Below are 13,216 nucleotides of genomic sequence, written 5' to 3'. Positions count from 1 at the left end.
ACAAACCACAGAGAGCTCCATGCAAATATATTTAAAAGAGACTTCTGTAAAGTGCTATGAAGTTAGGAAAGTAAATACACTCCAGGCAACTAATGGAGGGCTTATCCAAACTGAAAGAATAAGCTTTCCCTAGAGCTGGTTTCACTGTACCTTCAATACCTAATTAGCATTATGTGCTACTGACAGAATTGAGAGTGCAAGCAACTTCTGGGCTCAACTTCTAGGCTCGTTTTCCATCCACTACTTCAATCTCAATAATAAAAAGCAAACTGACAGTTTCAGAATCTCTTGGTAGCTGTATTTGTATGCTTTAGCTACCTGCTTTTTCTATCTCCTTGCAGTACTAGGAGTTTTTGTCAAATTAATCAAACTACTGGGTGCTCTACTTCTCAATGGCCTGTGGCATGTGTGTCACTACAACTCATTTTTCTCATTTGTTTCTCAGAACAAAAGAAGTGATACTATTCTAATGTACAGGACACTGGAGCTAACTGGTCATAAAATTTTGCTTATTGTAAAGGATGGGGAAAAACTAACTAGGACCTAACCCTCGTTCTCTTATTCCAGGTTTCTTAAAAAAGAAACTTGATCCTTTTAGGCCAGCTGTTCCAAGCAATACCAAATGCCACTTGTTTATGACTATGGCATCTCACAGAATAATTTGTAACAGTAATTTGGAAAGAACAAATAGCCATCAGAAAACTTCCAAGAAAATAAAAACATACTGATGGGTACTGATGGGATAAAACCAGCTAATGGATGTTTGAAAGAGAAGAGCTACTAAGATTATAGCCTAGAACTTCAGATAGACTGGGAAGTATAGGAAAACTGTACTTGCAAATTACGGTGAATGAGCTATTTCATTTAAGCAAGACAGTGTGTGGGGAACTTAATACTGAACAGTCTGTCTACAGTTTGTCACTTCTAATTGCTACTGAAACAGGCATGATCTGAAACTGGTGCAACTAGAACTTAAAATAACATAGTTCACGTGAAACAGGACTATAACAAGCTCTCTGTCGCAAGATATATGTTGAACATTACTCTGATAGGCAATCCTTCTCTTCCCCACTGTTGATACTGTCTGTTAACTAAGCAACATCACTAGGAAAGGGATTCCTTGCCACTTGGTCCAGAGGGATCTTTCCTCTACTTGCAACATCAGACAGCATTTCCTCTATTTATGTCTCAGAGGTGTTAAAAGGTAAATGAGAAAAAAAAAATCTTAAAACTCACCAGATATATACACTGCATTTTAATTATCTTACCTGGTACAAAAAATTCATTCTCTGTAAACCAGTTGAATTCTAAGTGTATTCCCAGATAAGCAGCCTTTACTGTAACCAGAAAAACTAAGTAGACAACTGAAACTGTACCTGGAAAAAACAAGAGCCAAACAAATACCATGATATAGTACAAAGTATTTATGCAAGGTTTAATTTCTCCTCCATCCATCTAGTTACTAGCAGTCAAACAGTTATGGTTGGTATTCATTCCTAACAGAAGACCAGGTCTAAACTTCTTTACTTCTCTTGTAGGTCAGAGAGAAAAAATAATGTACATGCACACAATGTAAACTTCCAGCAAGTTTAGTAACTTCCAGGTGCTGGTGACAGCAGAGATTAGAAGATTACCCTGTAATCCCTGTTGCTGGGCAGGTAGGTCTTTAGGCACAAACAGACCAGTTCCAGCTTCCACTGCCAGGATTTCAATCTAAGCAGAGATTGATCATAGCATTCCAGCTATTACAATGTTCATCTAGTACTAGTTTTTTGAACCAAACAGCTCAATGGAAAGTGAAATTACTGCACATGTGAACTTTACACTGGGAGCTAGAAGTTGATAATGACACTTCAATGCTACTGATTAAAATACTGTGTTAATTGTAACTTTGGATAATCTTTATTATAATACTGGATTAGCATTCCATCTCTTTGGTTAAGAGGCATCCAGCAGGCACCTGCACAGCTTAAGGACTACAAATGAGATCACAGATGGGTATAATGCCTTGCTGTGTATACCTGTGGAATGGAGGGTATGTGGTCTTGTGTCAGACCATTTGAAAGAGACAAGAGCAGAATAGTAACTACCTAAAAATTGAAGGAAACTTCACAACAATAATTAAGGCTACTGCAATGAACCTCATGGCCAATAATACTGCTAGTGAGCAGAGATCAGGCTGTAAGTAAGTGAAGACAAAAACACAGCATTTTAACCCAGAAAGGTTAAAAATAAACAGAAGGAATTACCATTTGGTTACACAGAGCACAGTCAAGAAACTAGAAAAATAAAAGGTTCTGTATGTGAAGATCAACTAAAATACTCTGTAGTTTCCTAATGACTTGTTTTCATGGGTATCAAAATAAGCAAAACTCTACTGAGATAAATTTCATCATCTTAAAATTGCCTTCCATTTTTTCTTGTCTTATAAACTTCACATTTACAAAAATTAAGGCAATTTTAAACAGCTTCTGAATTACATAATAATCTACTGAAGCAATGAGTAATTAATATTCTGGTTTTAATTTTTTTTTTTTTTTTACATAAAACCCATACCTTTTGCACAGAAGCAGTATCAAGTATCCAAATTCCTGTGTGGTATTTTCATTTAGTGGTTTCAGCAAGAGCAGATCCAAGCTCTGATAAAGTGTCACTATAGAACAGATGAACAAACTAGACCTTCAAATCCCTGTCCTCTACCTCCTTTACAACACATATCCAACTTTTTCAACCTCTGATTCACATCTAGTTTTCTCTTTCTCTTCATTGTGGGCTTCAGTGCTACTCCTCAGACATCTTCTACTCCCTGAACTGTGACCAGCTCCACCCATCATGCATATGCTTTACTCACTTTACCAGCCCCACCCACCTTGTCCTTCTACCTCAAGACGTGTAAGGAGGAAATCACAATTGTTTCCTCTGCAGAACAGAAGAATCCACAATATTGGAAGTTGGGACAAAGAACAGCAGCAGGTCATACTGACTAAGTGATGCTGTGATTAATTAATCACCTGATTGGCAGAAAATTACTTCAGATCAGAAGCAACTGCTGCTTTGAAATGTTTACCAGAGGAGGAAGAGTATGCCTCACTATGCCAAGGTAATATATATCAAATGCTGCACACTAGTATGGATAGAACCATTTGGGAAAATCTATTGTAGATGTAATGGAATTTGTTTCACAAGATTATCAAGCAAGAAAAAGGGAAGAAAAATGAACTCCCTATTACCTTTAAGATTCAAGCAAAGCAGCAGACAAAGCCCTTGGGGTTAATAAACCAACCAACAACCCACTTCGAGGCATAATATGGGCTGCCACCAAAATTCTGGAAGAGTGGCTGGAAAGCTGCACAATGGAAAAGGATCTGGAGGTGCTGATTGACAGAAGCTAAACATGGGCTGACAATGTGCTGACAGGTGGCCAAGAAGGCCACTGGCATCCTGGCCTGAATCAGTGATAGTGTGGCCAGCAGGATCAGGGCAGGGATTGTCCCCCATGTACTCAGCACTGATGAGGCTGCCCCTGTGACATGAATACTGCCAGTTTTGGGCCCTTCAAGACAAGAAGGACATTGAGAGCTGAAGTGTCTGGGGAAAGGAAATGAAATTAACAAAGGGTCAGGAACACAAGTCCTGTGAGGAGCGGCTGAGGGAGCTGGGGGTGTTTGGCCTGGAGCAAAGGAGGCTTAGGGCTGACCTTATCACTCTCTACAACTGCCTGAAAGGAGGCTGTAGTCAGGTGAGGCTTGGTCTCTTCTATCAGGCAATCAGTGACAGGATGAAAGGACATGGCCTCAAGCTGTGCCAGGCTATGTTCAGATTTGGAAAATGTTCTTCTGAGAAAGGGTTGTCAAGCTTTGGAACAGGCTGTCCAGAGAAACGATTGAGTCACCATCCCTAGATGTATTAAACAATGTGCAGATATAGCACTTATGAATATGGTTTTGTGGAGGACTTGACAGTGTTGTGCTAACAGTTGCACACAATAACTTTAGAGACTTTTCCAACATAAAAGATTTTATGATTCTCCTCACTGGAGTAGTTTTCACTGTCTTCTATACACTTACAGTCACAGGAACCAATGCTTTAATAGTATTTGTTACCTACCTAGGACATTAAACTTTGCAAAGAAGGACGGAGACTTCAGATTTAGCAGGGGTAGAAGAACTGCAATCAGGTAAAATGGTACTGTTTCTGATTTGTCCCACCATTCCTCAAAGAGTTCAAAGCCTGTTCTGTTGCCAGAAGAGAACATCACACTCCTGTTCTGTGATGGGTGATCACTAGCAGCACTTGGACAAATGACTGGAAGAAAGGAAAAGAAAAATATCCTCAGATGAAAAGGGTTTTACTTGCACAGAATATTGAGAGCCGAGAGCCCACAATTGCTGGTGTGTTTTACCTATTGAGGACCGCTCAAGTGCAGTGCTCAGTATCTCAGTTCCTACCTTCTGTTTGTTTTTTTAGTCAGGAATTCATTGCTAAGATGCCACTGCTAGGCATCTTGCACTCTAATCCAACAGTGGTACAGTTCTCCCAGCTGAGCACAACAAAGATGATAATTTATCTGAAGCCCAAGTTGTGACACAGGATCATCCTTCAAAGTCACATACCTATGACAAGGCCTGTTCAGTGTCCATGTGCACCTGCTGGAATCAAGTCATAGCAATGCTCCCCTGCATCTCGCTGCATATTTGGCATCCTAATCTGTCCATGCACACTTCAGTAAGATCATATCAACCAAAATCCAAGTGCACTGAAGAGCCTGAATTACTTGTAAATTGCTCTAAAAACAAACTAAGGATTACAAGAAAGCTACTGTAACAACCGGCAGGTTGAAAACACATACACTGAACAAAAACATTCTTGTCATCTTTGTGCCACAACAGGGGCAAGTACATCACTGCCAGACAACACAACACAACAAATTTAAGATGTGCTCCAGTAACAGTGCTAAGAGGGAATATCATATTCCTCTTACATGGAGGTTGATCAATTGGCAGCACCTTGAAGAAGTGATTGGGAAAAAATCAAACAAAAAGACCCTCTGAGGAACACATACCTAGGAAGCTTTGTGTTGAAATATAAAACTTATTGTCCTCATAATGTCTTATTTAAAATCTTGGCATCCCACAAGAGTCAATAGCCACTATTCTTCACTGTCTCCATTCCTGTTGTTAAAAAGGCCAAGGCATAAAAATTATTCTGACAAATTTCTTGCTTAAAAGTGGATTGTTTCACAAACCTTGAAAAATCCTTTTGTTCTTACTGATCTCCTTGGTAGCCCTGAATGTCCTGTCAAGAGTCACTTGAACATCTGACAGCCCTTAATTTTGTGTAACAGCTGCTTTAAATCTTCTAGTTGGTGGAGGATAGTGTGGAATATTGTCTACTTTGTCTCCAAGTTATACCCCCTGCTGCATAAGCATGGGAGAGAACAGTAGAAGCAGGAGAGAACACAAAATGATGCCTAGCTGGTAAGGACTGTCAGAGGAGCAGGATTCAACACTAGCTCAAATCCAAATCAACTGGTTTTCAGAATTATTTCTCAACTCCTTTGCCTGACTCCAACATCTGTTGTCCAGAAACACAGCTGTAGCTAATGTTACACACAGCTGCCCAGCTGGTAGTGGTATGTTTCCCCATTCCTCATGCACTCAGGGTAGAGAGCTTTCTGCTTCCTAAGAAGGCAGTATGGATTCAGTCACTATGACAGAGGCAGAAAAGATTCAGGGGTTGACAATGCCTGCCTTGCTTTGCTTCTGCCTTCATTCTACATTATTGTGCCTATTTAAGAACTTGGAACAGATCTATGTTCATACTTGACTGCAGTTTCTTCCCTTAGTTGTGTAGTTGTGTTGTCACACTCTCCAAAAGGCACAAGCAGAGGTGCCAAGTAGCCTGACACTTGTTTCTTTTTTGCATTCAGCATCAAAAAAACTGTTCTTACGTAAGTTCTAAAAAAAATAATTTTGCTGCAGAACTTGTGAGTAGTAAAGTTGCCCCAGTCAATATTTTTAACAGTAAACAGAACTACAGCACCTCAAATTTAGGGTGTGAAAGTTAAAATTCCTTAAGGCAATTCCTCACTGTGCAACTACTGTTAAAAAGTTAACGAGTCAGGCTTTTAAGGAGGATGTATTCAGGCATACAGAAACTTGTAACTGGTTCTTTAATACTTATTCTCACCTCCACTTTTTAAACTTATTTTTTACTTCCCCAGTTATTCAGATCTCCAAGTGTGTGGTTATTTGTGGAAGTACAAATCCCAGATAGAAAATGAGTTTTTTAAGAAACAAAGAGTTACAACTTATGATATATACTTTATAACTGGCATGTGGCTGGGCATTGAAACATGATAATTTGCCTTTAAACCCCCACCTAAAACTGGTAACACAATACTATAAGCGCTTCTTACCTTTGTTACTTCCATTGGTGCCAGGAACAATATCTGTTACATTAATGTCATGAACAAAGTCTGCAAAGAAGAAAATCTCACTATCAGTGTCCCATACCTGCTATTAGGCTTTCATCTGTTGACTTGACAGAAATTAAGAAAATATTTTGGAAAAGTATATCAGAGGAACAACACAGCAGCTTTCACTCACCCCCAGACCCAAGTGAAAATTTACTAACTACTGTAGAAGTGTTTTAAAGTAGCTCTACACTGTATTACTTTCTTCTCAGAAGCCCTGTCCATTTATAAATTTGTGAAGACTCCCCACTCCCATGATTCTTATTCCACAAGCACACTTCCACTTCTCCCAGCTAGTCGGTAGTGTTAAAAAGTAGGCCAGTAAGGAGATGCATATTAAATCCAGCCTCTTTTGGGACAGGAAAAAAGGGCATGCAAACATACCCCAAGTCCCGACAGTATTATACAGAAAAAGCTTCCCTTACTCATTTTCTAATATTTTCTTTTTCAGAAGAGTCTCTGTGGAATGCTTTTTCCATGCTTCCATAGGAAACTCTGGAAAAAGGTTAAAGCCTCACTGTCATATAGGCATCTCTAGTAGTGTTTTATTTCCAGTACACTCCTGTGCTACTTTACTGGTATACCACACCAATTATTTCCAAGTTTCTGCAGCCTCAGCTTTACAAGGATATTGGATAGCAATTTAATTATATTTATATATTATGTGTATATATACACAGAGAAAATGCTTCATCAGTGTTGAAACCGAATTAGTGTATCACTGTTTAAATTTTGCTTCTGTTGCATGTGGGCATGTTATGCACAGAAAATCAATTGGGGCAGTTGGCTTCAGATTTTTAAAATGCAATTAAAAGCAGCTTGTTTCTCATAAAGAAAGGAAAAAATCCTGTGGGAAGAAGACTGTTTCCTCTTTCTTTATTTTGATTTATGACACCCTGAATCACAAGCACATTTCTCATACTTACTTCTACTAGTTCAGAGTATACAACAATCAGAAGATTTAACTAAAATCACAATTTTATGTTCTTAATTTTAAAAAAGTACCTAGTGAGGAGCCATTAAAATTAATAGCTCTTACAGAACTAAAGCACTTTCAAATTTGTTATAGATGTCAACTTCTGTTTCTTCTGTATTTAAAAAGCAGTTTAGGAGTAGCAATTTCATTTGTGGATTTTGTTTTTCCCATAAAACAGAAACTGAACAAGACCATGCAACACCATGTTAAAGACGTGATATTGCACTCAGCTAACAATTCTTGCATTCCTTGTGTACTACAGATTTCTAGACCACCTTCCCACAGAAAATCAATTTTTCCCCACCTAAATTGTATGTGCAGATGTTTTAAGAAGTCATCTGAATCTATTAGAATTAAACGAAGTATAAGCTGCTACTGAATACTTAGAACATTTACTGAATTCCTGCTTAGAATACTTGGAAACACGTGGCTGGAAGATGCCACTGTGTCAAACCTACATCCTATTATGCATTTTATCACATAGGAATTAAGTATGAAAGTTAGGACAAGAAGCCAGTGATTGTTATCTTAGAACGAACAACTTAAATAAGAACTCCAAACAAATATAGGTAAGGAATAAAGTAACATGCCAGTTCCATGGAAAAGCAGGACTTTTTCCTAGAAAATAAGATCTTCTCACCATTTTAAATTTTATTTACACCATTTATAATAATAATGCCATTTATTAGAACTGGCATTATTTAATTTAGAGTAATTTAAGATTAAAGTGTTAATTTTAAGAAACCCCAAAGTCTAAAATGAAATGTCTGTAACAGCATATAAATTAGGTCAGCTATAAAATTCATTAGTCATTAATCGATATAGTAAAGTATATCCTATAGGAATTATGGGAATTCTAATAAAACACTGTTTAACAGGCTTAGCTGTCTGTGCTGTTATTTGCCTCTGAGATGACCTTCCAAACAGAGTATTTTAAATCTTAGTCAACCTACTCAATGCTATGAATCAGATTTTCAAAGCTCTCAATTCCGTCACCCATTCCCACAACTCTACAATGATTACACACACAAATGCTTGTGTGCCTGTGCATGTACCAGGGTATAAAACCTCAATGTGTTTTCTTTTGTAGCAATGAACACTAAGATTCTTAGCACAGTAAGAATCATTTTTACTGCAATAGAGCTCATTGCTTCCTCATGGATGCTTGCAAAAACTTCCTATACGGAAATATTTTAAGCGTGTTTGTTGAAATCTATAATGGAACTATGTTCAAATGGATACACCCATACAAACAAAGGGGGGGTGAAAGCAGAGTGGAAACAAGTAGCCAGGTTTAGGTTGTTTAAACTATACCAAGAAAACTACACTTTGAGAGAGAAATTGAAAAAGTGCCTTTGAAAACACACAGAACTTTGCCCATAACACCACACATATTTACTTCTTCTCAACTGATTTTTTTCACGCAATGTAGCAGGAAAATCAAGATTACATAAAATGGACAATCCTTTTTCAGTATAAGGCAGTGTTGATCTTTAAAAAGGATTGCAGTAAATCTTAAACAAAAATGTATACTTACTGTATATAAATTTCCCTGTGTTGAACAGAAAGTTGGACATAAGTACCCAATAAACAATCATGGCTCCAACAAGTGATACCATAGAAAATAAGAGGCTTGACCATTGACCAAAGGATCCAAAGTAATACTTGCAAACATCTGGGAATTCCCAGTTTGAGGTATCTGTTAAAGCTGAAAAAGACATAAAATCCAAAAATGTATCTAAACAAAATGTTACATACATTAGAGTCAGTAGAACTATTCAGGACAAAATGTGGGGGTTTTTTTAAGAATACTCTGACACATATTCACAGTGCTTTCAAGGACTAAGAAAATTGCCAGTAACTTTAAAATATGGCACTCATTAAGTGTTTGAATGAAGAAGCCTAAAGTAGACACTTTTATTGCGGCCATACTACTACTTTTGAATAGTTTCAGAAGCACTGAAATAAGACATGGCAAAAATGCCACCATGCATTTGCAGCTAAAGCCTTTTGCAAAAGTTATGGCAAAGGAGGCCAGACCATGAACTATTCCTCATGCCCTGAAATTAATTCAGTCACAAACTGACAAAGGTCTTAATGGCCTTTATTTGAGCAAGTGAGATGTTAGTTTATGCACAAAAGCAGCAACCAAAGAAGAGCCCCAAGGTGAGTTTTGAACAATAAAAGTACATTCTAATTAGAGCTGCTGTCAATGACTGCTTCAGCCGCTGATAGTTAGAGGGCTTTCAACACAGAATACACACAAATATTAGGGTATTACAGGCATACAACACAAAGGGATACAGCTACAGCCCATGCTGCTCCACTGTGCAAGTTGATCAGAAGTGTAGAGAACTGGACAGTGCTTAAGGCAAAAAGATGCCTCTAACTCCCAAAATCCCCAGAAACTTAGTAAGTGAACATCTGAAACCTTGCTTGCGAAGAGTTTAAGTTTGGCTATAATACTTAGGTCCCAAGAAACTGAAGGAATATCTAATAAGGGAAGACAGTAATTTAGCACACAAAGCTTAGGCACAGACTACAAAAATAGATATATTCAAATAAGAGCTTTTATGTGCAGGTCAGGTCTAATATATAGTAAAGACACACACAAACAGAATCTAATACATATTGGTATTTCACACTTAAAGTATTTGCATGATGAAGCTTTGGATTTCTTACATATCATTTGCCGTGATTTCACAACTCTGTAACAGCAATAAAGAGTCAAAATGCCCATCAGTAAGATGAGAATAATTCCAGAAGTGAAGCCTGCCTGTTAAGAGGGAGAAATACAGTTCATTTTATTTATGAATATACTACAAAAAAAGAAGAGTAGGCCATGTTGCCAAAACCATTTTCATATGCATACATTTTTCATAGTTTACCTGTTTCATTCCCCATGGGATACTTAATATGGATGTACCCATCATGGTATTCCATATCATAAATCTAGGAAGAAAAAAATCCAGTGAATATTTTAAAAACCATTCTTACTTCACATTGTTGTCTTAGTTAACAACAGTTATGTTGTTAATATAGAACATTCAATAGTCATGCATTTTGTGGCTATTATATGGCAAGGTGTTTAACATACATTGTCACCAGACTGGAGTTTTTACCGTAGCCATCTGTGCAACTGTCAACTTTAAAAGCAGTTCCTAATGGACTGTACACATAGATTTCATCAGGAGCTGGGAGGACATGATCAGGAGCAATCTAACAAATGGATAAAAAACCAAGACTTATTAGTAACATCAATGAAACTAATTGTCCCAAACACAGCAAGTCAACTATTGTAAGTCACAGGAAATTACAATTTATTAAAAAAAAAAAAAAAAAGAAAAAAAAAGAGAAGTTTGTACTATGCTAATTCCCTTCCTGGTTGGGAAAAGCCCAACAAACAGTTGATAGAATTTCTAGCTAGATAGCTAGTAAAATGCATTTTTCTTCTGCAAAATGTGTGTAAACACACTATGAAGAGATCATGGTAGCTCAGCAGTTCAATTACTGCAGCTGACCACTGCTTTAATCTCATAGGTGGGAGCAATCTGGGCAGCCTGGATCACTGTTATAAAATGAATGTAGTCTGTATATTTTCTTTTAATGGTGAAGGCATTGCACAAGAAGTAAATAACAGCTTGTGATAAAAAAAACCTTTCTAAGGCACTCAGCTACTACATGCTTGATTCAAAGCAAGCTGCAGAACAATTCTCCCCCAACCTTTATTTCTTCTGCTTATATAAATCCAGGCTGTCTAAGACCCAACATGCCAGAGGTTACCAGTTAATGAGACCCTGTCTTTGCCTTACCAATGCCCTGTCTGCAGGGGATGTGAGCCTGCTATAGTAATGAATCCGCTTATTCATTGCTGAAGCTTCATCAGTGACTCTTTGCATGTCATCATTCACACCAACTATGTTTGTGGGCTCCACGTGAAATGGTCTAAAGGAGGGGAAAAAAAGGCAAGAAAGGAAAACCCTTAAAACCGTGGAACACAAGATCCAATATACAACTCAGAAATACTCAGGATGGTTTTGTCATTCATTGACACAAGGCAAATGAAAAAATATCCATCAATGCCATTGAGGGAAGCTGCCATCTGTGAAAGAACTGTGAGTTTATATCCATATTAAAATGGCCTCCAGGCCAGATTCTGTGGAGCAACTTAACACCAGACCTAATATCCAGCTGTTAGTTTTCAACAATGAATCACACACAGAAATACATGCTAATGAGCTTGGGCAAGCTTATTAGTGCTTTTAACTGGTGTTGCCAGAACTAGTGATGAGGAACAGAGGTAGAAACAGAAAGCATGAGAATGCAGAAGCAGAAAGCAGAGAAAGAGGAATGAGCAGTGGCAGTGAGGACCATCTATGAAAAGATTAGGAACTACTAATCTAGCTGAAAACACTATATAGAATTGTGTTTAGTGGGGAAGCAACCAAATCCAAGTAAGACCATGTGTTCATACTATCTTTAAGTCAAAGCAATGGGGAATGGACTTTGTCTCCCCTTCCTCTACTTCACTTGAGTTAGACTGCAGGCATAGTCATGGCTGCTGAAGGAGAAAACAGGAACACCACATGCCCTTCATTTTCTCTGCACACACAGAGGTACAGAGCAAGCACAGTGAAAGCTGCTCCTGAAGTCACATAACCATACAAATGCAGCTTCCTGCAAGGAGCACTACCATCTGGTAGTGTATGTGTGTGAATCAAGATATTGCTGAGATTTTTTTTCTAACTCAAGTCTAATTTACTTCCATATAGGCATATTATGCTCTTGCTTAAAAACAACATTGACTCCTAGCACTGAGAGGCTAATTGCTCAAACAAGACAGAGGACACTGGTGTCTTCTAAGCCTTAATACATCAGCATTTTTTTTCCTTTCAGCAGTGCTTTTAATTTCTAAAACTACCACAACAGCTTTCTGATCTTCCTCTTCCTGGCTGATGTTTAAATCACTCAAACCCATAGAAGCAGAGATCACAATTAGCTTCCAACGACTAACAACAGAAACTAGGTCAGCAATAAAGTCATGCCATTTATTCTGTAATATGAGCAAAATCTATTTGAATTTACTGTTTTTCAATACCCATTTATGTTTCAGACTACAAAGAATCTGGGCAACCCCTCCTCTCCATAACCGCTCCAACCCCAGCAGTCAATAACATCCATAAAACAGTTCCCATTTTTTCCCCAATGAATCATGTACACATTTGTACTATGACAGTACATGTTATGTGTAAGGAAGATAAGAAATACCGTTCTGAAGTTCTTTGCTCTATCTTTTAAGAGAGGAAGATAGGTTCCTATTCCTGTGTGCTTAAGGGCAGACAGTAGGTGGGAGTATCTATGAAAGTAAGAAAACCTGACTCACAAAAAGGGAAAATAGAGAACAGAAAGTTCCATCTCCACAAATTCATTCTTTGTTTTATCTTAAACTTAATTAATTCTTACATATTCCTTCATTATGTGAAAAAAATAGCCTAGATTTGCTAAGTTGTTTCCTACTTACTGAAATGAAAATGAATACTTCTAAATTTTAAAACATTCTCAATTGACTCTTCTTTCTATGATTATGACATAATGGGGGAAATATGTGTTTTATGAGTGCACTTTTGTGGTGTTCTTATGAGAAATTTAGAAATATATCTCAATTTAACAGAAATAAATTTTAAGCAATAGCTTTATTACTCAAAACACAGGAACATGGGGCTAACTAACTCCACATGTAGGTAATATACAAAAATACTCATGGA

The 13,216-nt window shown here is 37.6% G+C and overlaps 1 protein-coding gene across 6 annotated transcripts in view; it reads right to left on the bottom strand.

The window, feature by feature from the left end:
* The window catches only part of SLC38A9 (solute carrier family 38 member 9), a 45,532-nt gene that overhangs the window by 20,964 nt on the left and 11,352 nt on the right, over positions 1-13,216 (bottom strand). For 4 of the 6 annotated variants that reach the window (XM_053932230.1, XM_053932228.1, XM_053932227.1 and 1 more), the window contains exons 3-10: positions 11,264-11,396; positions 10,549-10,670; positions 10,340-10,403; positions 10,134-10,227; positions 8,989-9,159; positions 6,419-6,478; positions 4,108-4,305; positions 1,269-1,376 (exon numbers count right to left, since the gene is read on the bottom strand). In XM_053932230.1, coding sequence (XP_053788205.1) covers positions 1,269-1,376; positions 4,108-4,305; positions 6,419-6,478; positions 8,989-9,159; positions 10,134-10,227; positions 10,340-10,403; positions 10,549-10,670; positions 11,264-11,396 — 950 coding nt within the window. Of the gene's footprint in view, positions 1-1,268; positions 1,377-4,107; positions 4,306-6,418; positions 6,479-8,988; positions 9,160-10,133; positions 10,228-10,339; positions 10,404-10,548; positions 10,671-11,263; positions 11,397-13,216 lie in introns of those variants that run through there. The other 2 variants (XM_053932232.1, XM_053932233.1) reach the window with 2 other exon arrangements.

Source organism: Vidua chalybeata, chromosome Z (genome assembly GCF_026979565.1).
Source record: "Vidua chalybeata isolate OUT-0048 chromosome Z, bVidCha1 merged haplotype, whole genome shotgun sequence".
Lineage (NCBI taxonomy): Eukaryota > Metazoa > Chordata > Aves > Passeriformes > Viduidae > Vidua > Vidua chalybeata.
Note: the sequence above shows the minus strand (reverse complement) of the source record. Positions and strands in the feature narration are given on the sequence as shown.